General features: G+C 42.2%; 1 protein-coding gene across 6 annotated transcripts in view; it reads left to right on the forward strand.

The window, feature by feature from the left end:
- SUSD2 (sushi domain containing 2) overlaps nucleotides 1-27831 on the forward strand; it is a 314471-nt gene that overhangs the window by 166182 nt on the left and 120458 nt on the right. For all 6 annotated transcript variants that reach the window (XM_068246340.1, XM_068246356.1, XM_068246346.1 and 3 more), the window contains exons 16-22: nucleotides 1732-1899; nucleotides 7011-7185; nucleotides 10754-10955; nucleotides 12943-13028; nucleotides 14228-14496; nucleotides 24507-24650; nucleotides 27223-27378. In XM_068246340.1, coding sequence (XP_068102441.1) covers nucleotides 1732-1899; nucleotides 7011-7185; nucleotides 10754-10955; nucleotides 12943-13028; nucleotides 14228-14496; nucleotides 24507-24650; nucleotides 27223-27378 — 1200 coding nt within the window. The remainder of the gene's footprint in view (nucleotides 1-1731; nucleotides 1900-7010; nucleotides 7186-10753; nucleotides 10956-12942; nucleotides 13029-14227; nucleotides 14497-24506; nucleotides 24651-27222; nucleotides 27379-27831) is intronic.

Here is a 27831-nt window from a genome sequence, read left to right on the forward strand (position 1 = left end):
TCAATCAGGTAGTGTAATTAAGGTACTGCTTCACACTGACACACCAAACTGTTCACTGAACAGAACAGGTATGCAGTGGCGGGTTCATTGAACAGAACAGGTATACAGTGGCGGGTTCACTGAACAGAACAGGTATACAGTGGCGGGTTCACTGAACAGAACAGGTATGCAGTGGCGGGTTCACTGAACAGGTATACAGTGGCGGGTTCACTGAACAAAACAGGTATACAGTGGCGGGTTCACAGAACAGGTATGCAGTGGCAGGTTCACTGAACACAACAGGTATGCAGTGGCGGGTTCACTAAACAGGTATGCAGTGGCGGGTCCACTGAACAGAACAGGTATGCAGTGGTGGGTTCACAGAACAGGTATGCAGTGGTGGGTTCACAGAACAGGTATGCAGTGGCAGGGTCACTGAACAGGTATGCAGTGGTGGGTGGGTTCACAGAACAGGTATGCAGTGGCAGGATCACTGAACAGGTATGCAGTGGTGGGTGGGTTCACAGAACAGGTATGCAGTGGCAGGATCACTGAACAGGTATGCAGTGGTGGGTGGGTTCACAGAACAGGTATGCAGTGGTGGGTGGGTTCACAGAACAGGTATGCAGTGGCAGGATCACTGAACAGGTATGCAGTGGTGGGTGGGTTCACAGAACAGGTATGCAGTGGCAGGGTCACTGAACAGGTATGCAGTGGTGGGTGGGTTCACAGAACAGGTATGCAGTGGCAGGATCACTGAACAGGTATGCAGTGGTGGGTGGGTTCACAGAACAGGTATGCAGTGGTGGGTGGGTTCACAGAACAGGTATGCAGTGGTGGGTGGGTTCACAGAACAGGTATGCAGTGGCAGGATCACTGAACAGGTATGCAGTGGTGGGTGGGTTCACAGAACAGGTATGCAGTGGTGGGTGGGTTCACAGAACAGGTATGCAGTGGCAGGATCACTGAACAGGTATGCAGTGGTGGGTGGGTTCACAGAACAGGTATGCAGTGGCAGGATCACTGAACAGGTATGCAGTGGGCTCACTGAACAGAACAGGTATGCAGCCAGGAAAAGCTAAGCCTAACTAATCTTTCCCTATGAGAGACAGACAGCAGCTCGCCCTACTCTCTCTAATGCAGGCACACGAGTGGCCGTAATGGCCGCCGCTGCCTGCCTTATATAAGGGGGGGTGGGGCTCCAGGGGCTAGTGTAGCCTAATTGGCTACACTGGGCCTGCTGACTGTGATGTAGAGGGTCAAAGTTGACCCTCATAGTGCATTGTGGGGCGAACCGAACTTCCGGAAACGTTCGCCTGCGGGAGGCGAACGCGAACCACCGAAGTTCGCCGGGAACCGTTCGCCGGCGAACCGTTCGGCCCATCTCTACTCATAGCTACACCAGACATCTACCCATTCATAGTCACACCAGAAATCTACCCATTCATAGTTATGCCAGAAATCTACCTATTCATAGTTACACCAAAACATACCCATTCATAGTTAGGACCTTCTGGAAAACTTACCTTCTTAGCATCAAAGTGAGTCCTCTATAGTTGAGGATGGGAGGACTGCATGTGGCAAGGTATTGCTTCCATTTACAGACCACATCCTTTAAAGCAGCTTGCTATATTGTTAATGCTATAATGCTTCATAACAAAAAGCCACAAGTGATACGTTTTAAAATAATGTTATTCCTAATGGTCAGACATTTGTTATATGATGAGATGGTGCTTTACTTTATTACAACAGTACATCCTGGGAAAGTGTCGGAGTCAGAAAAATGCACTCTAGTGAATGAGACCAAGTGGCAGTATTATGGTACCCCCAATACTGTTGGCAGCTTGACTGTTACATGGATTCCAAGTACTTTTAAAGGAGACACAGTAAACATTGAAGTCTGGGGCTACAGTGAATCAGGTAAAATACACTCACCCTTTATAGCTGTCATATAATATTGTGCAAACTATAAAGTATGTAAATGAAGAGTGGTTATGGGACTTAACAGGGAAAGTATTGTTGAATCAATAGGTAAGTTGGCTATCAGTTTTTTAGATGTGCCCAGAATTTACAACATGGGCGATTATAGATAAACATGTTTTTTACTATTTACAACCACCATATTAATCAGACAACCAAGGACTGACTGTCTCTAAAACTAAGGCAAAGTCACACCAGGTATTGATAAGTGCACACTGTGTGCATAAGTGATGTGATCAAAATGTATACATAACAATCATGAAACATATCTGAGCACCACAGAATTGTCAGATATCGGGGAAAAAAACAATTCAATTAGATAAATTAAGTTTATGAAGTTATATACTGAACTAAATGCAGTGGCAAAGGAGGGGTTTATTAATCTGCTAAAATCAGTACCCTGGCCAAAAAATGCAGTATTGAATATTCCTAATGTGAAGACCTTAAAGGACAACTGTAGTGAAAGATATATTGAGGCTGCCATATTTATTTCTTATTAATCAATACCAGTTGCCTGGCAGCCCTGCTGGTCTATTTGACTGCAGTTGTTTGGTGGTATATTTGGCTGCTGGCTGGCTTTGACTGCTGAATCATACCAGAAACAATTGTGCAGCTAATCCAGTCAGATCTGGCAATAATGCCAGAAACATCTGATCTGCTGCATGCTTGTTCAGGGTCTATGGCTAAAAGTATTAGAGGCAAAGGATCAGATTCAGCAGGATAACCAGGCAACTGGTATTGCTTAAAAGTAAAAAATATGGCAATTCGCTATATACCTCTCACTTCAGTTGTCCTTTAAAGAGGGGCTGTCAAAGAAAATGTGATTCTCGTACCTACAAAGCTTTTAGCCAGCAACAATCAAAGGTTTTTCAGACGTCTCTGATCACACCCTGTGTGACAAAAAATGCCTTGTTTATCAGCTGTTTGTAACATGATTGTAACAAAGTCGGCATCGGGGCTAGAGCTGTACCACGTGGATAGGTTCCACTTCTCTGTCACTGTTCACAGAGAAATGATTTACTGTTTGTTTCTGCCCTGCTTGCTTTCTCACAGATTATATGAGAACATCTGAGAATTTTTTCAGCTACAGAAAACAGGATCTGAAGAAAAGGACCTGTACTTTATTCCTGTTATATATGCTTACACCCACCATTCAGAATGAGGTCTTCCTGTCTGTAATCTCTGTTTACTTTATACTGCGTGAGGCAGAGACACAGAGACAGCTGATAAGTTATTTACACACTTTACAGTGGCTGGATAGTGTACTGGTTAAGGGCTCTGCCTTTGACATGGGAGACCAGGGCTTTAATCCTGGTTAGGGTTAGTACCTATTCAGTAAGAAGTTCTTGGGCAAGACTTCCTAACACTGCTGGGTGGCCCCTTGAGCCTGCTCTTAGTAGCTGCAGCTCTTGAGCGCTTTGAGTCCAACAGGAGAAAAGCACTATACAATGTTAGAATTATTATATTTCTGGTTTCTATCACTCTGAAGACATTCCAGTCACAAGATTGCAGCCAGTGTTTCTGTATGCTGAATGTGCTGGACACAGTCCTCCATAGTAACGCCCACAGTGAAAACTGTTCTCTGTAGATATATTTTCTGCACATAAAAAAATGAAAAGATGAAAAAAAAACCTTTGTATTGCTATTTGCTAGTAGTTACTGGGAATACTGTATATGTGGCATTTAGAATTTTAGTTAACTTTGATAGTTGTCCTTTAAGAGCCCTTTTGCACTGGTAAGCAGACTCGTAATCACACTGTGTTCCGATCATGCAACCTGCAATCTCCACTTGCTGCGTTTGCGGCGTAGCTTTTGGGAACAGAGCATGATCGTGTTGAGAATCGTGCAGGTCGGCAATTGCAATTCTGGAAGAAACAAATTGTGCTATTCTACACACATATAACATGTACATTGGCAAAATACATTATGCATGACTTTTTTGCTATGTCGATATCACTTTGGCTGGTTTTGACTAGTCCAGAACTTTCTAACACTGAATAACATGTTAGTATGCACAAATAAAAACACTATTTGTGACTTACAGTGGCTTGCAAAAGTATTTGGGCCCCTTGAAGTTTTTCACATTTTGTCACATTACTGCCACAAACATGAATCAATTTTATTGGAATGCCACGTGAAAGACCAATACAAAGTGGTGTACACGTGAGAAGTGGAACTAAAATCATACATGATTCCAAACATTTTTTACAAATCAATAACTGCAAAGTGGGGTGTGCGTAATTATTCGGCCCGCTGAGTCAATACTTTGTAGAGCCACCTTTTGCTGCAATTACAGCTGCCAGTCCTTTAGGGTATGTCTCTACCAGCTTTGCACATCTAGAGACTGAAATCCTTGCCCATTCTCAGTCAGCTCAGTCAGATTAGATGGACAGCGTTTGTGAACAGCAGTTTTCAAATTTTGCCACAGATTCTCGATTGGATTTAGATCTGGACTTCTAACACATGGATATGTTTTGTTTTAAACCATTCCATTGTTGCCCTGGCTTTATGTTTAGGGTCGTTGTCCTGCTGGAAGGTGAACCTCCGCCACAGTCTCAAGTCTTTTGCAGACTCCAAGAGGTTTTCTTCCAAGATTGCCCTGTATTTGGCTCCATCCATCTTCCCATCAACTTTGACTAGCTTCCCTGTCCCTGCTGAAGAGATGCACCCCCCGAGCATGATGCTGCCACCACCATATTTGACAGTGGGGATGGTGTGTTCTGAGTGATGTGCAGTGTTAATTTTCTGCCACACATAGCGTTTTGGATTTTGGCCAAAAAGCTCAGTTTTGGTCTCATCCGACCAGAGCACCTTCTTTCACATGTTTGCTGTGTCCCCCACATGGCAATGTGGCAAACTGCAAACAGGACTTCTTATGCTTTTCTGTTAACAATGGCTTTCTTCTTGTCACTCTTCCATAAGAGCCAACTTTGTGCAGTGCACTACTAATAGTTGTCCTATGGACATATTCCCCCACCTGAGCTGTAGATCTCTGCAGCTCGTGCAGAGTCACCTTGGGCCTCTTGACTGCATTTCTGATCAGCGCTCTCCTTGTTCGGCCTGTGAGTTTAGGTGGACAGCCTTGTCTTGGTAGGTTTACAGTTGTGCCATACTCCTTCCATTTCTGAATGATCGCTTGAACTGTGCTCCGTGGGATGTTCAAGGCTTTGGACATCTTTTTGTAGCCTAAGTCTGCTTTAAATTTCTCAATAACTTTATCCCTGACTTGTCTGGTGTGTTCTTTGGACTTCATGGTGTTGTTGTTCCCAATATTCTCTTAGACAACCTCTGAGGCCATCACAGAGCAGCTGTATTTGTACTGACATTAGATTACACACAGGTGCACTCTATTTAGTCATTAGCACTCATCAGGCAATGTCTATGGGCAACTGACTGCACTCAGACCAAAGGGGGCTGAATAATTACACACACCCCACTTTGCAGTTATTGATTTGGAAAAATGTTTGGAATCATGTATGATTTTTGTACCACTTCTCACGTGTACACCACTTTGTATTGGTCTTTCACGTGGAATTCCAATAAAATTGGTTTGTGGCAGTAATGTGACAAAATGTGGAAAACTTCAAGGGGGCCGATTACTTTTGCAAGCCACTGTATTCTACACGTTGTGAGGGTAGTTCCCCCTTTATCAAAAAGTATAATGGCTCCACCACATTTTAGACAGATTATTCTAGTAAAGAATCAGAATCAATTTATTTTCGCAAAGTAAGTTTGCACCTACAAGGAATTTGTCTTGGCAGTTGCTTAACAAACACAAACAAAAACAATACAAGGACAGACAGTGTGTATATTACAAGTCAAGGACATTATGCAAGTATAGTGGCAGTAAGCAATGTGAGAATTTTTCAGTTCTGTGCTGATTACTTTCAAGTCCTAGCAGCTCTAACGTGGTTCAGCATTAAGTATGGCTACCGCTTGAGGAAAAAAGCTGTTCCTGTGTCTGGAGGTTTTGGTAGCGATTGACTGGAATTTTACTCCTGAAGGCATGCGCTGGAAGATGGAGTGAGCTGGGTGAGAGGGGTCAGAGGCAATTTTGGTTGCTCTCTTTCTGCACCTGCTAGCGTAAAGATCCTGCAGGGAAGGTAAGCTACAGCCAATTATCCTTTCCGCTGTTTGGATGATGCGCTGCAGTCTCCCCTTTTCAAATGCTGAGCAGGAGCCGAACCATACAGTCATAGATGATGTTATGGTGGATTTGATGATTTCAGTGTAGAACTGCACCATTAGATTTTGAGGTAGGCCAAACTTTCTCAGCTGCCGTAGATGGTACATCCTCCGTTGCCCTTTTTTTGACAATAGTGGCAGTGTTGTTGTCCCATTTTAGGTTGTATGAGATTGTGGACCCAAGAAACTTGAATGACTCTACCTGGGTTATTGTGGATCCATTTATGGTTAAGGGGAGGTGCTGGGGGGGGGAGATCTCCTAAAGTCTATTATCATCTCCATGGTTTTGAGAGCATTTAGTTCCAAGTTGTTGCTGCTGCACCAGGAGGAAACCTTTCTATAGAAGTATAATAATCAGGAATAACTTTTGTTTAAAGAAGTCTCCACAAAAACTATTATATCAATAATGAATTTGCAAGGAAAGCTCACTTGAAGATTCCACTCGTTTTATCATTGAAGGGAACATTGAAGGGAAGAGGGGGCATGAAGTGAAAAATAAAACGTGTGCATCAATCTGAAAAGATAAAGTGCTAACTGCGAGCCTTGTGAGAAGAGGCCTTCTTTCTTTAGGTCTTCATAACCAGGATATTAAGTACTGCATATTCTGTTGGTCGGAGTAAAGCAAATGTGAGACCTTTGTTTAGATCATTTAACTAAACAGGTAAAATAGTCAACAATGTAATCAGAAACTGAAATTTTGATTAAAAGAGTTATGACTTTAACCATGAATCACTCAGTAGTAGAACGGTTACACTAGACAAGTCATTAGTTTACACCGTATATTACCATTTGCTGTAGTAAGCAAGTTTTGGAGTGTAAACTAGTAATTTAAGTCTCTCCTTTCCTTTTTCCCTTACAATGGCCAGGAGAAGCATATACTGAATCTTGGACAGCATCCTGGAGATATCTCTATACACTGGTGAATCAGCACTCAAATACTGGGACCTATACTTTCACACCCAAGCCGGCACCAGCTGAGTTTCAGATCTACGAGGTTGGCTGCCTGAGGATTGTGGAGGGTCATCGCTCTGATGGGGAACAGTAAGCTGTCTTGTTAAAAGACTAATATTAGCCTGGCTTTATATTTTTATGTGTTTTATTTGATGTTTGAAGGTATATTTTATCAATATGATTTTAGGAAATCCTTGCATATCCCTATCATACTCACACCGTCTTTTCAATGTGTCATTTACTTTTCAGTAAACACAAACCACTTGCTCTCACTGGGGCAATTAGCGGCGATTAACGCTTATTGCTGAATCTCTGGCAATCGCTAGCGATTTTTAACAATATGGCAGTGATCTCATCTCTGATTGCAGCTAATGTATTGCTATGGGTGATTTTTATAAAATTGCTCAAGTGAGAACACACACATAGAATTACATTAGCAAGAGCTTTTAAAATCACAAGCGTTTAGAAAAAGTTCTTCCAGTGTGAACCAGCACTAAATGCAGTGTACATCTGTCTCTCTAATTCACGGCTGGTCACAGAGTTAGCAACAAAGGGCTCTATTTATAAAACATTTGTGGGGAAAAAAAATCTTGGAGGGAAAACACAGCATCGGTATTTTAGATTTTTGTGTGCTAATTCATAAAAAGTTTACACTTGCGATGTAAGGTCGGGAAATTCCCGCACTAAACTAACGGTGCTGGCTGAGTTGATACATTTTCTCTGTGCAGAGACAGAGTTACTATAAAAGAGGCAGCCCCAGCTTCCCTTTAGATGTGCATTTTTTTTTAAACTGCCTCTCCTTGCCCTGAATCTGCGCTGAATCTGTCTATTAGGCTTTCTAAACAATCTATTTAATTGCCACAGCTTAGAAGAACTTCAAGAAATGTTACACAGCCTTTCTGATGTGAAATGTATCTGAAAACAGGTACTCAAGGGGTTAAAAAACACAGCCTTGGTATTCTGGGATGCCTTGTTTGTTTTGCTCTCACTGCTGCTGCCTGGGAGGTCTGTCCCCATTAGCTTGCCTGTTATCCGCTGGCTTATTACATTGTATAAACGGATGGTATTCTCCGTTCCCATTCCGCTTGCTGTAATCTTTATGAATTGACATGTAGTGACGTGTTGAGATAATCACCGCATAAGGCTGTAATTTCCCACACTGCTCAGGAATTGTAGCTTTTCATGCGGAAACAGTTTTTATGAATGGACACCTTGCTAAATGGTCTGTAAAGTCAGCTGTTTTGAGCATTACCGCATGCAGGAATGCTTTATGAATAGAGGCCAAAGTCTGTTAACAAGATTGCATGCAAACATGATGGCAGCAGGCATGTTATGGGTTAGTATTGGTCTTTTTTAGCAGATCAGGAGTGGATGGGCTCATTGCAGTAACCAATTGGGGATCACCAACAAATCCCCCTCATCTGTGACAGTCATCACCGTAATTAGATCTCTCAGCTGTGACAGCTCAGGAATCTGGGCTGCCTTGGCAGAGACGCAAATTTGTAAACACAGGATGGTAACCCTATGCCTGCTTCCATGAAAGCAGGAAGTAGACACACTGCAGATTTATTGCAGGATTTGTATCACCTCTTAGAGCAGAGAGGAAGTTCTGAGTTCAGGTCCCCTTCGAAAGTAGATTACAAATGGACCTAGTCCACCTGAAATTCCAATTTGAAGGAATTTGACTGATAGCTTGAGGAGGAGGAGCCCAAAGTATCACAAAACAAATAAAAAGAAAGCAAATAGAAAGCTTTGTTTGTGTATGCTGAATACAAACTGTTGGCCTAATTAAAAGTCCTAGGCTTACTAGAGGCTTATTAGAGGAAACCTTGTTTTTATGTGCGCCTCCTCTTGCTAGTCACCACCTTTGTTGCAATGTTATAAAATAGAAAGAAAATGGAGAGCCCAGTATAGTGTAGTACGTCAGAAATGGTTGAAGGTATATAAAAGTGAGATGAGTATACTCACAAACATGGGTTACCATTCAGGCAACCACTGTATAGGCAGGTGAGGAGATTAAACCTGTCCACACTCAGGAATAAGAAGTCGCTCTCTGTAGATCGGAAAAAAGGGGTGGACTCAGTGTAGCAGTAGGAGAACAGAGGCGCCAGCAGGATAAAAGTAAATACAAGTTTTTAAAAAATTGCTTGGAGGAAGTGGTGGACTTACCTCCATAAAACAGACACTAAGGACTGTCTAGGTGTAAACAAACACATTTATTAATAGTACCCCAATAGTGCAATGTGTTTTGTAGGCACAGGCCCACTTCTTCAGGCAATAAGAGGGGGAAAACACAGCAATTCAATTATAGCAAGTGAAGCGCCTCTGTGACTATTGGGGTACTTTTAATAAATGTGTTTGTTTACACCTAGACAGTCCGTAGTGTCTGTTTTACGGAGGTAAGTCCACCACTTCCTCCAAGCAATTTTTTAAAGACTTTTATTTACTTTTATCCTGCTGGCGCCTTTGTTGCAATGTTGTTTTTTCTTCTTTTTTTTTCTTTTATAACTATGTACAGTATCTGTGTATTTCTTTTTGTTTCTCTGCCAATATTGTGCCTGGAACATTGTAGTTGACCACACTGTACAGTGGCCAGAAGATGCAACCAATAGCTGATTCAATAGCTGATCACTATTTCTCTGGCTGCTCTCAACTATGCTGGCAGGGCAAGCATTCCCTGGAGCTTTCTCCTGCATTATTGGTTATTCTGTATCATGTGATGCAGAGAACCTGGAAGTGGGGAGAGTAATGCATTCAGAACCAAAGCTTCAGGTCACATTGCAACGGGCAATCTTCAGTCCCTGATGAATGACCAAAGATTGCCCAAAGAGCTGATGTGAACACTAGTGAAGAAGCTGCTAACAGCAGAACATTTTTTTACTTCATTCAATTTTATTTTTAATTTTGTTCTGGAAAATGTACAGTGTCTTCATTCCAGTAGCTGTGATCAGGGGCATTGGTAGGCCCAAAGAGTCAGAGCCTCAATAGGGGGCATGCTGGGAGCTGTGGTGCATGAGTTGCGGATATGCTGGGTGCTGTGATGCCTCTACTTGGACATATTGGGTGCTGTGGTGCCATGCTGGGCACTGTGGGAGCACTCAGGGAGTTGTGGTTCTTGTATGGGGGTACTTTGCTGGGCAGGCCTACTTAGACCGCTGTTAAGTTCATTTAAATTTGGCTCCACCCATGACTATACCCACATTCTGGTGCATGGACACACCCATTTTCTGGCGGAGTGCCCCGAATCTCTTCAGATCCTAGCAACACCCCTGGCTGTGATCTTACATTATGGAGTTAGACAGGGTAGTCAGGAATAAAATATGACTAAATATGCACATAAACGGTACAGTTCCAAAGCCAATCAATCATTTCCGATTGCCCCAGTAATAGATCAGAATTGATTGATCGGTCGTGCCCATTAACAGCCGAATTCCCGCTAGACAATTTGATCAGATTGATGGAATAGATTCATTTTTGTGGATTAAAAACAATTAATCAGACGTGGAATTGTACCATTAATGGCCACCTTTGTGGAATGATTATTGGCCAAGAAAGGTACTGAGCCCCTTATTTTTATGTCTTATCCCTTAATACTCTACTATATTAATACAAATATACTCAATGTTTTAGATTGATATTGATGTGGTCTTTATTGCAGAAATGTTCTTTCCATGTGGAGTGTTGATCATGCCATGGCGTGGCACTTAGGTGAAGATTTCCGGAAGGACTCCGCTGGATGGGCACAGGACAAATGTCTAAAGTGGCATGAAAGTGACAAGAAACTTCCAGACTTTCTGGCTGAGATCATTGATTGTCCCTGCACACTGGCACAAGCAAGAGCTGATACTGGCAGATTTCATGTACGTAATTTACCAGACAGCTTTATGTGGTTATATTGAAGTGGACGTTAGTTATGGCTTTGGTTTATCGGTTATAATGGTTTAAGATTTACAAATACTCAGAAGAGAATTTTTGTCTTTTGATGGTGAAGGGAACCCGTGTTGACAAGATATTAATAAAGCCTTTGTTTAGGATAATTTTCTTATTATTACTTAGACATTCATCCTTAGGCAAGAAATCTATAACCTATTTTAAATTGTTTTTATCTGTTTTATACTTCATTGTGCACCTCTTGCTTCCTTGTCCACACCTGTATTACCCTCCTTTGAAGGGACGAGACAACAGTCTCATTTTTAGAGTGACCCATCCTTTTGAGAGGCTGTTCACACACCCGAGTACGTTTCCCACATGCGCGGTGGTTGCTGCTGCTAGGCAACCTGGATTTGTTAGTACCTCATTTTACGACATACTCACTTCCATATTTTAAAATGTACTACATTATATTGGGCTCCTGTACTTCATTTTTGAAAGCTTTTCCATCAAGGTCCCTTGATCCACCTCCCACTATTGTGGGCTAGGAGTCAGTGACACTGACAGACATCATTTAATAGCTTCCCCAGCAGGCTAGGTGAAATGTATGCCCTGTTTACTTTAGTTTATTCCTGCCTGGGCATAGATTTCAACTTCTGCATTTGTGTGTACATGTCATTCCTATCGTCCATGCCAATACTGAAACACTGTGACCCGCTTGCTCTGCTGTCATGCTGACAGAAGAGCTTTGTATCTCAGTCATTGGCTCCTGACCCGGTGATGACTGTGAGCCAATCACAGTGATTAATGCTCATTTACTTAAAGAGAACCCGAGGTGTGTTTAAAGAATGTTATCTGCATACAGAGGCTGGATCTGCCTATACAGCCCAGCCTCTGTTGCTATCCCAAACCCCACTAAGGTCCCCCTGCACTCTGCAATCCCTCATAAATCACAGACGTGCTGTGAGGCGGTGTTTACATCTGTAGTGTCAGTCTCAGCTGCTCCCCCACCTCCTGCATAGCTCCGGTCCCTGCCCCATCCCTTCCCTCCAATCAGCAGGAAGGGAAGGGATGCAGGCGGGGACTGGAGTTCTGCAGGAGGCGGGGAGAGCAGCAGACTGACACTATAGAGATAAACACAGCCAGCTCTGACAAGCTGTTTGTCAGCAGAGTGGCTGTGATTTATGAGGGATTGCAGAGTGCAGGGGGACCTTAGGGGGGTTTGGGATAGCAACAGAGACTGGGCTGTATAGGCAGATCCAGCCTCTGTATGCAGATAACATTCTTCAAACCCACCTCGGGTTCTCTTTAAAAAAAAAAGTATCTGGTCCTTAAAGAGAACCCGAAGTGTGTTTAAAGAATGTTATCTGCATACAGAGGCTGGATCTGCCTATACAGCCCAGCCTCTGTTGCTATCCCAAACCCCCCTAAGGTCCCCCTGCACTCTGCAATCCCTCATAAATCACAGCAGTGCTGTGCTTGCAGTCAATATTCTTCAAACCCACCTCGGGTTCTCTTTAAGGGACCAGAGACTGCACGCTCCGAAGTGGTTAAGACAACCTCAACTACTTATTGTAAATCAGTTTACAATCCCCCAAGAACATTACTTTCTGGGGATAACTAAGGTTACCTTTTCACACAACACACACACAACCATGCTGGAACAATGGCAGTATCAAGACAGTGTGTATGATGATATTTGAGAGTAGTAATCTGGTGCCACCAAGTAGCCAGGACAATTTGACCTGCATAAGTATAATACATATCTCATGTCTATAATCAATTTTGCATTAAAAAGATAACTGATATTGTCAACATTGGCCTCTGGAGCCCTTTTCCATATTCATGATGACATTGATGAGTAACAGTAACACAGACCAGGGAAATAGAACACACAGATATGTTTGCTGCTGTAATGCTGCATATCACATGGACAGTTGTCAAATCACTAACATTTTATCACATCTTATGTTGCAGCCAGATTATGGATGTGATATAGAAACTGGGAGCATGTGCACTTACCACCCTGGGGCTGTGCACTGTGTACGAGGCATCTACGGCAGGTAATGACCGAATTGCAATATTTGCTTTTTAGACGTCATATGACTGGACTTTAAACATTACAATTTGCATAGTCTATATCGTTATTTTAGGTCCAATGTATTATTTCAAAGCAAAGTTTTTGGAAGGCTCAATCAAAACAGTTTACACAAATTCATCTAGAGCAGGTAATGGCTTCAAACTGAAAAGTCCAATAGACCAAGTCGGGGCTTTATATGAACAACTTCACTCTTATTCTTCAAAACCTCAAGTCTTCTAGATTGCAGACATAGCATGCAAATACGATTTCCAGACTTCCAATTCACAAAAGAGACTACGATTTCCAGACTTCCAAATCACAGAAGAGACTGCCAAGGCTTTTTTTGTGATTTGGAAGTCTGGAAATCGTATTTGCATACTATGTCCGCAATCTAGAAGATTTGAGATTTTGAAGAATAAGAGTGAAGTTATTCATATAAAGCCCAGTGTTTGGTCTATTGGACTTTTCTGGTGTTTCGTTGAGGGGTGGAACAGAGCTACTTTTTTTATTGTGCTTATAATAACAATGACTTCAACCTGCACAACCTTTAAATACCACGCTACTCCATTTAAAATGCACATATTCACAGAGCTGTGAAGCATTTGGCAAGCATGGCAGTGGTCTTGTGTAGGCTGCTCTAATAGAGGCACATTTAAACTACTGATCAGCGAAAATACCCATTTTCATTTTGCCAACATTTTTGCAAAACCAACACATTTTTGATTAATATTGGCATACAAAAACACATTTTCACATTGATAAGAATTATCGTAAAAATATGTGGGCAAGAAAAACTCACTTTTGCCAAATGCATTGAAGTTTATGGGTTTGAGAAAACACATTTTCACACAAATTAAAGTATCCATATACTTTCATCTGTGCGAAAATGTGTTTTTTACATTTTTCGCCAAATGCATTAAAGTCAGTGGGCATAAAAAAACACATTTTGAATAAATATGTGTATCTTGCAAAAATTCATAATATGTTTGCAAAAATAATGGGTCAGGAGAAAATAAAAATTTTGATGCAAAAATGGCAAAAATTCAAACTCATCCCAAATATTTATGTAAAACAGAAATTTGTGCTACAAATCATCAAATATGGAGTTGAATTAAGGAATACATTCCAATATATTTCACATTAACCGAATGGTGTACTAACAATAATGTATTATTCTTCCAGTCCTTCCTTTGCAGCTGGTCAGCAATGCTGTTATGATGGCAATGGTGTTCAGGTCCTTACTACTGATTCAATGGGTGGCAGTACCCCTGACCGAGGCCATGACTGGGGATCCCCTCCATATAAGAAGCCTCCCAGAGTCCCAGGCTTCTCTCATTGGCTCTATGATGTGATCACATTTTATTACTGTTGCCTTTGGTCGGATAACTGTGACTACTACATGAAACTTAGACCATCCAGTGACTGTCGCAAGTATAAGCCACCAAAAGTTGGTAAGTGGGAAACTGAATTAGAAAACTATGCATCAGCATGGCTCAAGTGATAAGTCAAAGTTAAGAATAAAAAAATAAGATGAATTTGTAACTAAAACAAAAGTTCAATGAATATCGCACTGAGGACAAATGTTCTGCTCATAGCAGTCAAAGACTGGATTCCTACATCCTTCAGGTAATGATAATCGTGGTTATGATATACTCACAAAGGTGGGTTTCGGTTTTCCAGGTCACCGTCCAGGACCAGGATGTGGCTGGTCACTGTCCTAGGGATCTTGAAGTTTATAGGTACTATAAACTAAATAATCTAAACTTCCTATTTTACAAGTAACAACAGTGAGGTGGAGGCCTCTGATGTATGAGATGAGCTAACAGTATTCTAATTATTAGAACGAGAGGCAAAGCTTACCTGTCCCGATGACAATCAAGACCAGTGTGACTGGAAACAGAATTTTTATTCAATAGTAAGACAACGGGTTTCCTGAGTCCCTTGACCGCTTCCTAAGTTCAGTTGAGCAACAAAAGTAACTTAGTTGAAGCTGTTAACAAGTGTGACCAAATAGCCATACACCTCAAAAAAACATAATAGTCTTGATAACAGCAGACCTGTAGAGCTGTACTGGGGACTGACTGTGTCCATTTAATGCTATATTGGCTATTAGGGATAATCTTCCTACCACTGCATGGATTGCTGTCTGGGTACATGTACTAGTGGAAGAGAGATTTGCAATAGACCTGTGTGCACTTTGTTTGATAGTTTTGCTGTGTTTACATGGTGATGCACCACCACAAATCACCCCATTTTACAATGATGATACAGTGCAAGCATTTTCATACAATGTTTATTGAAACTATCGTATTGTTAGTCTTCTATTTGCTAACTTGTATGGTAGAAATGCCAGAATTAAATGTTTCATAATTCGTATGGGATACTTATGTGCTGAAAACTGCCAGTTGCCTAACTGTTTTTTAAGCAATGTTGCCATCTAGTGGTGAAAATAGGTTTCATTCAACTTAGTTGTAAAACACAATCTTTAACTTAATGATCACATTAAAATAAGATATGGCTGTGATAAAAATGTTACAATTTAGTACGGATAAAAAGTAGATTTCAAATACAGTGTCATTATTTTACATTATACATGCATACTATTCAGCATATCACAAATTAATGTCTTTTACAGGTTATTTTCGTGACCTCTTCACCACATACAATCTATTGATCTGCTCTGGGTGCTTGGCCCATTAGTCTAAGTAAAAACTAAAGACTGTAGAAAATCGTATGCACATTGCAGGGATTTAGGCTTTTCTGAAAATCTCACATGTGGGGAGAGTGCATAATATATTAGTGCTTCATATAAACAGGATACGCAATAATAGTAACTGGGGATCTTGCTGTTCAGCCCATATACGTCCCTACTGACGACGATTGCTAGAGATACAGAACATTTTACAGGCAGCCCCTGACCCATAATACAAATTTACAGTTGTGTTCAAAATTATTCAACCCCCAATGCTGTAAAGGGTTTTAGGGAATTTAGTGTACATTTGTAATTGTGTTCAGAATGAAATCTTACAAGAACTTTTTAAAGAACTAAATGCAACTAAAATGACATCAATTGTTTTTTTAATACAGTATTAAATGCGTTTTTTTTTTGTGATTTCTTCATTGACACAATTATTCAACCCCTTAAAGACTACCACTCTTAAGAACAGAGGTTCATTCAAGTGTTTTCGATCAGGTATTGAAAACACCTGTGGATGTTAACGAGCAGCAATCAAGAATAATAAGCACCAATTAGGCACATTTAAAATGACTGTGGTACTCAGCTCCTTCTAGACCTTTACTGGTGTGTTTCCAAACATGGTGAAGTCAAGAGAATGGTCCAGGAAGACAAGAGAAGAGGTGATTTCTCTTCACAGGAAGGGCAATGGCTATAAGAAGATTGCAAAGATGTTAAACATACCAAGGGACACCATAGAAAGCATAATTCGCAAATTCAAGGCAAAGGGCACTGTTGAAACGCTACCTGGTTGTGGCAGAAAGAAGATGCTGACTTCGACTGCTGTGCGTTACCTGAAGCGCAAAGGGGAGAAAAGTCCCTGTGTGACTGCTGAGGAACTGAAAAAAGGTTTGTCAGATGCGGGTACTGAAGTTTCAGCTCAGACAATAAGGCCCACACTGTGCATTGAAGGCCTCGAACTCCCAGGCGCACCCCCTTGCTGTCTCCAAAGAATAAGAAGAGTCGACTGCAGTATGCAAAAAGTCACGTGGACAAACCACAAAAGTTTTGGGATAGTGTTCTGTGGACTGATGAAACAAAATTAGAACTGTTTGGGCCCATGGACCAAAGCTAGGAGGAAGAACAAGGCCTATGAAGAAAAAGAACACCTTGCCTACTGTGAAGCATGGCTGGGGGTCAATCATGCTTTGGGGCTGTTTTGCTTCTGCAAGTACAGGGAAGCTTCAGCGTGTGCAAGGTACCATGAATTCTCTTCAGTATCAGGAGATATTAGATGAAAATGTGATGCAGTCCGTCACAAACCTGAGACTGGGGAGATTTTGGACTTTTCAACAGGACAATGATCCCAAGCATACCTCCAAGTCCCCTAGAGAGCATGGTTGCAGATTAGAGGCTGGAACATTTTGGAGTGGCCATTGCAGTCACCAGACTTAAATCCGATTGAGAACCTCTGGTGAGACTTAAAGAAAGCAGTTGCAGCGCGCAAGCCTAAGAATATGACTGACCTGGAGGCTTTTGCTCATGAAGAATGGGCTAAGATACCCGTAGATCACTGCAAGACACTTGTGTCAAGCTATACTTCATGTTTAAAAGCTGTTATAACTGGAAAAGGATGTTGCACTAAGTACTAAGAATGAATGTCACTTGGGGGTTGAATAAAACTGATAATGATGTGAGCACAGAAAATACATTTGTGGTTATTTCATTATAAATGTCATGTTATATTTGTCTGACTTACAAGTGCCTCATTGATTTAATTGTAAACAAGATGACTGAAATGATCAAAATCAATGTCAAACTGGCCAAAACACTCAATTTCAGTGTGGGTTGAATAATTTTGAACACAACTGTAAATGTATTATGTGGACTAATACAGTACACTCAATGTTAGTATAGGTATAGCATAAGTTTACAAGTCATACTTAGTACTATTTTTCCATCTTAAAAAGGAAAGCAGCATAAAACAAAATACAACACTTCAGGAGAGTAAGTAGAGTATGAAAATCATATCTCGATGTTCCTGAACGCCAAGAGTACAGCCAAAGCAGCTAGTTTCTATCAAACATAAAGCTTGTAAATTTTACTGAGCCAGGTCTTTCAAGTTGCAGACAGCTGTTTCAGCCTGTGTAGGTCTTCATCAGTAAAAGATATAGGAGGAATACAGCTCAATGGATACTACTTATGATAGTAGTGTTACAGTGTACTAGATGCATAGCAATAGCCCCCGCTGCCCCTGTATCTGGGAGAAGATGCCTGGAGACTATGGGGGCCTGTTCTTTCTTTTTCTCACTATGCAGAGTAAGTACTGAGAGTAGTGTATATTTACCTGTCCCATGCTGCGTCATGACTCCTCTTCCTCATGGCAGCTCTATGCTGCTCTTCTCTGGCTCCCGATCACATGATATGCATTAGGTGGCAAGTATGAAGCACAGAGCAAGTGGCTGCCAGAAGAAAGAGGTTCTGCTGCACTTTCTATCTATACACAATCTATAGTAATAATTCTAAATTTAACTTTCCTAGCAGAGATGGTCTGCCGAGTAGGAAGCCATTCGAATTAGGAATTAAAATGAGGCTCAGGTGTTATCACAGGAGACAGGGGGTTACTTACCCAGAAGTCTGTCGGCTTCTATGCATCTCAATCCACCTTGCACGCGACCTATGGGAGGTGTTGCACGACTCACTACTGCACTTCCTCCTTCCGGCTTGAAGAAGGAAGTGTGGTAGCGAGTCTTGAAATGCGTCCCAAAGGTCATGTGCGAGATGGATTGAGACGCATAGAAGCCAACAGACTTCTGGGTAAGTAATCCCCATCTCCCATGCTAACACTTGAGGCAATTAAGCCTCATTTTAACCACTTAAGGACCAGGGGTGTTTGGGAAGATCTGTGCTGCGTGGGCTATTCAGCCCACAGCACAGATCGTGTGGCAGCTGGGGCGACCAGACTTCCCCCCCTTTTTTCCCCACTAGGGGGATGTCCTGCCGGGAGGGTCTGATCGCCGCCGGCTAGTTGGGATTAGCGGGGGGGGGGGCTTCTCAAAGCCCCCCTCCGCAGCGTTCTCGGCGCTTCCTCCTCTTACCTCCCTCCCCTCCGTGATCAAAGCTGCGCAGGACGGATATCCGACCTGCGCATTAAAGGATAGGCTTCAGCCTATCATATGCCGGCAATCCCCGGCCAATCAGAGGCCGGGGATCGCCGATCTGCCTTACGGCGCTGCTGCGCAGCAGCGCCGTATGATGTAAACAGCGGGGATTTCTTCCCCGCGTGTTTACATTAGGCGTGCGAGCCGCGATCGGCGGCTCGCACACTGTTCACGGAGACACCCTCCGTGAACTTACATGGAAAGGCTGCTCGAACGAGCGGCCATTTCCATGTAATAACCACTTAAACCCGCCGCCGCCTATCGGCGTTAGGCGGTCCTTAAGTGGTTAATTCCGAATTCGAATGGCTTCCTACACGGAAACCCATCGCTGTATCCTAGAATCCCAGAACCTTCTTTTATTTCAAAAGATAAATGTTCAACTTTTTTACTGTCTCAGGTGAATGAAGAATGTTTTTTATAATAGCTCCCACAGATACAAATCTTGAACTGTTGACCTTTCTTTATCTTCTCCCTGCACTTAGTAGTATTTCTCTGCTGTGCAATAATGGTGTGCTGAATGAAAACATCTAACAGTTATTTAAACTTTATTGACAAAGCCAATAAAGAAGTGTACAATCGGTAGGTGCCTTATTGTTACTCTCTGCATTATGGTGAAAAGGCTGGGTTTTATCCTATACCTCTGCAGTACAACTATTAAGTTTCCACAGTCCTGAGTGCGGTCAGGTTGGTTCCCCCACCTGCAGTGTGTTTGGTCACCTTTCAGGTGACACTAGTTTGTGACAACCTAGTTACATTTTTCCCCTAATTACTCAGACATTACTAAACTACTGTGGCCCTTGATCTTTCTGTTCTGTCACCAATTCACATGTCACTTAAGGTACCCTTGAAAGCCAAAGTTTACAGATAAGAAGACATCATCCACTCTTCTCTGAGGTAACTGGAAAATTCATACAGTTGGAGTGACTTACAGTCAATTATAACTAATAGTAATAATAATAATACAAGTATAGGGTGTTGTGCTTCACACAATATATACAGTATTGTTGTTTAGTGGGTAACAATTCGAATTATTTGTTGTAAAGTGAGTTTCAGAGTAATTTGCTACTATGCCTGATGCATGTATTGTGTCTCATGGTCACTTCCTCTGAGGCCCAGCAAATGTGTGCAAGGATAATTTGCAGGTATTGCCATTTGTAATACTATGTTTAGGAAGCCCTTATGCTGCATACACACTTGAGATAAAAGTCTCTGGAAAAGGCAAGATCACAGACCAATTTTACCCCATTCCATGTAGTATGAGAGCCATACTCTGCACAGTCTATTCTATGGAGCTGCACTCCCCATCAGATAAAATCTTTGCAAGATGCTGCACACAAAGATGCCCGTACACATTCAAAAGATCATTATCTGCAAAAGATCTCTTCCTGCAATAGATCCATTCCTGCAAAATGCATTCATAGTCTATGAGATCTGCAGATCCTCATACACACCTTGTTTAACAGACTTCATCTGCATATCTGGCAATCATCTGCAGATCTGAAAATCCATCCTGGTGGATCTGATCTGCAGATGATCTGCAGATGATTGCCTGCTAAACAAGGTGTGTATGATGATCTGCAGATCTCATAGACTATGAATGCATTTTGCAGGAACGGATCTATTGCAGGAAGAGATCTTTTGCAGATAATGATCTTTTGAATGTGTACGGGCAACTTTGTGTGCAGCATCTTGCAAAGATTTTATCTGATGGGGAGTGCAGCTCCATAGAATAGACTGTGTAAAGTATGGCTCTCATACTACATGGAATGGGGTATAATTGGTCTGTGATCTTGCCTTTTCCAGAGACTTTTATCTCAAGTGTGTATGCAGCATTAGTCCAGCTCAGGTTTCCTTACTAGAGAATGAGATGCAGATTTCCACGCTGATACAAATTATGGTGCAGTTTCCAAGCAGTTTGGAATTGGGCCAGTCAGTTTCAATTGCAACTGATTTGGACAAGGCCAATTCCATGCTGCATGCAAATAGTAACAACAAATTAGAAAAATCTCAGGTTCATTAATCATCTCTAACCTTTACCTTTACCTTTCTAAATATACATTTTTCTAAAAGTAATATAAAGTAATATAAAGTAATATATGTTTTGCACTATTTTGTAGAGGAGAACGTTAGCTAAGTTAACAATCCTACAACTTAAAAGTCCATTATTAACCCTTTCCAATCCAATTGTGAGATCACCCGCGTCCCCTCCAGAACTTATTTTTCATCCACTCTGTGGGTGGGTGATCGCACCTGATCTGAGCATGAGGAAGCTAGTGGGGTCTCTATTTCCTCTCACTAGTGTGAGCAGGTGAGCTATCCATCAGCAGGGGGCAGGCTGGACTAGGCACCATATCTACGCCCCACAATGCACCTGCGCTGGTGTAATATGTTATTTTGTGGTTCAGCATGATGTGGGGAGATCAAACTGTTTAGCTTAGTCTTACAGTTTGATCTGAGGGGCCTGATACCATGTAAAGGATCCAACAGTGGCACAGGTAGGAAGAGACCAAATGTGGCCATGTAATATGCCAGGGGATTGTCAGACTTTGTCCGACACTTTGATACCAAGGGCCTAACATCATATCGAATTAGATTCAATGGTGATGCGACTGATGGCAGCTTTATTGCTCCTTGTCAGATATAGTTCAATATCAGGAGCTTGGGATCACAGTACAAGAAAGTATTAAATCCCATCCATGGGGTTTGTATATTCTGCCAGTGTTAATGCCTCCTAATTAACTATATAATTGTTCTTCTTATTGGTATTATTATTATTACTATTATTGTTGTTTGCCATGGTTTCTATAATTCATCAACTGTTATATTCCTGCATAGATGGATCATTTTTATGTTGTATTGGTACCATGGCTCTCCACACACAGCTCTCTTCCTATGATCCTCTGTACCACTATATCACTAGTTAATACTAAGATCTTCTTCCTAGTCTTTCTCCGTGTATCCTTACCCATCTTCTTCATATATCTTTAGGATATCTAGTCAACTGATCCAATTATTTTCTATCTGTCACCTTCTTAACCTGTTCCCAATATGTCTTTTTCAGTAGTGCTGTCAGTTCAAACTATCTTATTAGCTTGCTGCCTCAACATCACCCTTGACTCATACATCTTCTTTATTCTTCAAATCCAGAACATGTTTTATTATTCCTGCTACTTCCAAGTATGACCTTCACAATTAATGACACTACCAAAATTCCAGTCCACATTGCTGCGAGTTCTTAATTTAGCTGCTGAAACATCTTCAAGTTCCTGCTTGGTCTTCTTTTGTCAGCTCTGTTTCATGATTTTCATGTCTGTCTCTTGATGATGATGAACATGCCCGTTGCAGGCTGGAATAAATCGATTACTTGCAACATTCTATCTTCTGCCCTTAAAGGAAATCTGTAGTGAGAAGAAGTACTGGGAGGCTGTCATCTCTATTCCCTTTTCAGCGTTGTTGTTATTATTATTATTATTGTTATTATTATTATGCATTTATATAATATGGGCATATTTTCTACAGTTTGTTATTGAGTACATTGATCAGTTAATGTCACCAACTGTCCTAAGATGCCTGCATAATAGTCATTGGTTTCCCTTTGATAGTCTAAGATCATATTGGAGGGAAGCAAATAAACCTACTCTGTGTATTATATTTTTGAGTCACCGACCCAAAACAAGCATGCAGATCAACTGTTCTAACTCAAGTCCTGAGTCCACTCAATGGAAAGAAAGGCAGTGCTATCAAATTAGGTGATTTCAAAGTATTGGTATTTAGGTGCCCAGGCGGAGAGTTGGGCACTGGATGTGGTACTAGTAACTGATTGGCTACAGAAGTACCCAATCGGATACTGGGTAGGCAAAGAATAGTGTAGTTGATCTTCTATTTGGTAGATGATTGGCAACAATACCAGTCATTTTGAGGGGGTTAATGTTAGGCACTTTGAGGGGGAGTTAGTGTTAGGCATTAGCTGGCAGGGTTAATTTTAGGATCCAGGTGGGGAGGCTTCAATTACTTAGTAAAATATTGGTAATGTAAAATTAGTGGCACCACCTGTTGCCCAACTTCTTACGGCTGTGCGGCAATAGGTACGCAATACTATAGATCAGGGGTAGGGAACCTTTTTGGCCGAGAGAGCCATAAACACGACATATTTTAAAATGAAATTCTGTGAGAGCCATACAATATGTTTAAAACTAAATACAAGGTAATGTATACAGACGATTTCCCCACAAATGCAATCTCATTGGCAGACGATTTCCCCACAAGTGCAATCTCATTGGCAGACGATTTCCTCACAAGTGCAATCTCATTGGCAGACGATTTCCCCACAAATGCAATCTCATTGGCAGACGATTTCCCCACAAGTGCAATCTCATTGGCAGACGATTTCCTCACAAGTGCAATCTCATTGGCAGACAATTTCCCCACAAATGCAATCTCATTGGCAGACGATTTCCCCACAAGTGCAATCTCATTGGCAGACGATTTCCCCACAAGTGCAATCTCATTGGCAGACGATTTCCCCACAAATGCAATCTCATTGGCAGACAATTTCCCCACAAGTGCAATCTCATTGGCAGATGATTTCCCCACAAGTGCAATCTCATTGACAGACAATTTCCCCACAAATGCAATCTCGTTGGCAAACTATTTCCCCACAAATGCAATTTCATTGGCAGATGCAATCTCATTGGCAGACGATTTCCCCACAAATGCAATCTCATTGGCAGACAATTTCCCCACAAGTGCAATCTCATTGGCAGACGATTTCCCCACAAGTACAATCTCATTAGCAGACAATTTCCCCACAAGTGCAATCTCATTGGCAGACGATTTCCCCACAAATGCAATCTCATTGGCAGACGCTTTCCCCACAAATGCAATCTCAATTGGCAGACTATTTCCCCACAAATGCAATCTCATTGGCAGACAATTTCCCTACAAATGCAATCTCATTGGCAGACGATTTCCCCACAAATGCCTATCCTATCTCATTGGCAGACGATTTCCCCACAAATGAATTTACCAGACTGGAGTGACCTCCTGGACCTGTCCTGGAGTGACTGCGGCGGCTCCTGCGGCGGCGACGACGGCTGCTGCTGGCTTGTGCGCTCCGGAGCAGTACCTATGGGTGCGGCTGCCTCCGGGTCGCACGTCGTGGGGTCGGCTCCTCCCCCCGCCAAGCTGCCTCAGTTCCCGCCGGCTGCGCCGATGTGTCACACGTAACGTGTGACATCACACAGGCAGCGCCAGCATCAGCGCAATTACAAACACCCGGCATGGAGGAGGGGGGCGGGGCGGCGGCGCAGATTACCGGCATGGAGGAGGGGGGCGGGGCGGCGGCGCAGATTACAGCGGGGCAGATTACTAAACACAGGCTCTCTGGCCGCTCTGTCACCCGTCTTTTAGCGAGCCAGAGAGCCATACGCAGGCATGAAAAGAGCCATATATGGCTCGCGAGCCATAGGTTCCCGACCCCTGCTATAGATCATTGTATTTTTATGCAGTGCTGTACAACAAATTACCAGGGATGTAGAAATCAAATGTGAAACAATCGCGATACACACATGCTTCCTGTTGTGTAACTTTATGCTTTATACCTTGTGGTTATGTCTGTGTTTTGCAGCTTCTTCATTTGGGGATCCTCACTTTATCACCTTTGATGGGTCTAATTTTACCTTCAAGGGCAAAGGGGAATATATACTAGTCAATTCCACCTACAGTTCTCTGGTGATTCAGGGCCGGACTCAGCCTGCTACATTTCCAAATGGTAAGTAGTTGTTCATAAACGTCATTTTTTTTACAATGAAGCAATGTAAGTATATTGTAGCAAAATAGCAAAAATAAGAAATATCAAGCAATTCTAAGTAATAATGTCACAATCTAAACAGGCTTTATGGCAATTTAGCCATATTGCATATTAATAATACACAAGTAATAAACATTATACTTAGCAATTGTAACTGTCTGTTTAACTATTTCCTTGTAAAATAAAACTCAATATTAGGTGCATTTCATATTATTATTGTATATTTTTTAAATTAAATTATATTTTAACATTATGATGTCTTTAATGTCAAAATCATTAATGTTATGTATTATTTTTATGTGTTTATTGACTAATGCTCATTAATTACTTTTATAGCTTTATTAACTTTGAATTAATTAAATCATAATTTTAATGCATATCTATTCATTACACATAATAGGAACTCAGAGAGCCCATCCAGGATATTACAGATAATTTAGTGCTCCTTGTTGCAGGCGCAAAGACGTACAGATGAGCCCATACACAATTAACGTTTTCTCTTGAGTTTTCTCCTAGGAGATAATTTTTACCTTCTCTTTAACCACCTGGGCGGTATGGACGAGCTCAGCTCGTCCATCACCGCCGGAGGCTGCCGCTCAGGCCCTGCTGGGCCGATTTGCGCCAAATAAAGAGCAGCACACGCAGCCGGCACTTTGCCAGCCGCGTGTGCTGCCCGATCGCCGCCGCTCTGCGGCGATTCGCCGCGAGCAGCGGCGAAAGAGGGTCCCCTCAGCCGCCTGAGCCCTGCGCAGCCGGAACAAAAAGTTCCGGCCAGCGTTAAGGGCTGGATCGGAGGCGTCTGACGTCAGGACGTCGGCTGACGTCCATGACGTCACTCCGCTCGTCACTATGGCGACGGTGTAAGCAAAACAAGGAAGGCCGCTCATTGCGGCCTTCCTTGTTTATTCTGGGCGCCGGAGGCGATCGGAAGAACGCCTCCGGAGCGCCCTCTAGTGGGCTTTCATGCAGCCAACTTTCAGTTGGCTGCATGAAATAGTTTTTTTTTCATTTAAAAAAAACCCTCCCGCAGCCTCCCTGGCGATCTTATCAGAACGCCAGGGTGGTTAAAATACCCTTTCAGCACTTTGCAATTGTAAAAGTATCAAAAAATAGGTGAAAAAATACTATCAAATTTTTTTTGAGCATTTCCTTGCTTGCTGGTGGTTTAAAAGGGATTCTATTGACGAGGTGTAAAAATATCAACTTGGAGAAAACTTAGAGGAAAAAGTTAACTGCATATGGACCAGTGTGTCCCAAGATGCCCAGGGTGTCCCTACATGTACATTTAAAAATGGTGCCTTGATCATTTGGACGCTGGAGCAGGCAACTGGTGGAATATCAGTTACATTACAAATATGCCACTATTTAATTCTTATAGCAAAATATCAGTAATCTTTAAAGTTATTTGACTATGACTTAGCCTGCCCTTGCCCTAACACCAGCCCTCCCGCTCAATGACTAACCCTAACTGATCCACCCGCCGATACCTAACCCTAAAGATCCCCTGGCGAGGCCTAACCCTAAGACTCCCTGGCAATGCCTACCCTTAAAGGGAACCAGAGACGAAGCACCCTCATGTATTTTACCATATATATCAGTGGGAACATTAGAGAAAACACCTACCCTGCTATCTGTTTCATTATTTACTGTTCAGATTGCTTCTTATCAGCCCATATAAATTCCCCGACTGAGCATTCAGTCTGGCTTTGTTCAGGAATCTTTATAGCTGAGTCTGTCTTCTGTGCTGTCTTTTCAAGCCCAAGCCTACCCCCTTGTGGCTTTGCTCAGGAATCATTATAGCTGAGTCATTATAGCAAGGCCAGACTGAATGCTCAGTCAGGGATTTTATCTGGGCTGATAAGAAGCAATCTGAACAGTAAATAATGAACAGTAAATAATGAAACAGAGAGAAGGGTAGGTGTTTTCTCTAATGTTCCCACTGATATATATGGTAAAATACATGAGGATGCTTCATCTCTGGTTCACTCTAAGCCCCCCCCCCCGGCAAAGCCTAACCCAGAAAACATCCCCCTCCTGTTATGCCTCGCACTAAGGAACCCCCGATGGCACCCAACCCTAATGACCCCCCCTTCCCACTGATGCCTAACCCTATCTATCAATATTTTGGGTGCTACCATAGGTGCCTATGTTAGTAAACTTGATTAGCAGCTATTACATTGAAACAGTGGGCACTCAGGCTTCCTGCTATGCAAACTGCGGCTATTTTAGCTGCAGTTTGCGTGGGGTGGTCGGCCTCTACTGCGCCTGCGCGAGCGCTGCTGTCAATCATGCTCACGTAATTTGCGCCTGCGCAGAACACTCCAGACCACGTGAGTGTGACTGACAGCGGTGCTCGCACAACAGAGGGGATCCGGGAACATTTAGCTGCAGCATGGGACATAACGGATGCCAGTGGCTGGAGGAAGCTCTGGGTAAGTATATGTAATTTTTTTGGGCTGCTCGGATGCTTCCTTTAAAAATGTTAGTTTTACATAGAGCATTCTAAAAGTTTTATCTCCCTCTATTTCTTCAGGATCCACCACTTCAGTAACGGGCTTCACCTCTGTGGCCATGCAAGAGCAGCATTCGGATATAATAGAGATACGAAAAGCAACAAACTCAGAAAGTCTAGAGGTTCTTCTGAATCATGAAGTTCTTCAAAATGATCGCACCTGGTTGGACCTCAAGGGTGAGTTCCTAAGAGGGCATCCATCATTAATATCATGAATGCTGCTTATGTTCCTCCATTATAAATCCACAGCACTTTTTACCGAGGTAAAACAGTTTAATGTAATGTAATAGCTCTAATTACCTATGTACTTTAATTATTGGCTTAGATGAGCTCACCTGTCAGATGAAACTCTGAAATGCCTCATCTTTGTACATTTATATTATTGCAAGAAAAATACAAAATAAAGAGGTCATTGTGACTTTTTATAATTATTTTGGCAGGTTTTCTTTTCTTTACCCTGTTTTTAATGAGATTAATGCTGGGAACACACGATGCAATTTCCCGTTTGATCGACGGGAATTAGGTGATTATTTCCAACATGTCCAATCCGTTTCCGATTGAGAAAGGAATTGATTTTGCAAAGTTATCATCGGAAAATCGATCCATTTATTGATCGGGAGCAGTTTGGAC

This window comes from Hyperolius riggenbachi, chromosome 1 (genome assembly GCF_040937935.1).
Source record: "Hyperolius riggenbachi isolate aHypRig1 chromosome 1, aHypRig1.pri, whole genome shotgun sequence".
NCBI classification, from domain to species: Eukaryota; Metazoa; Chordata; class Amphibia; order Anura; family Hyperoliidae; genus Hyperolius; species Hyperolius riggenbachi.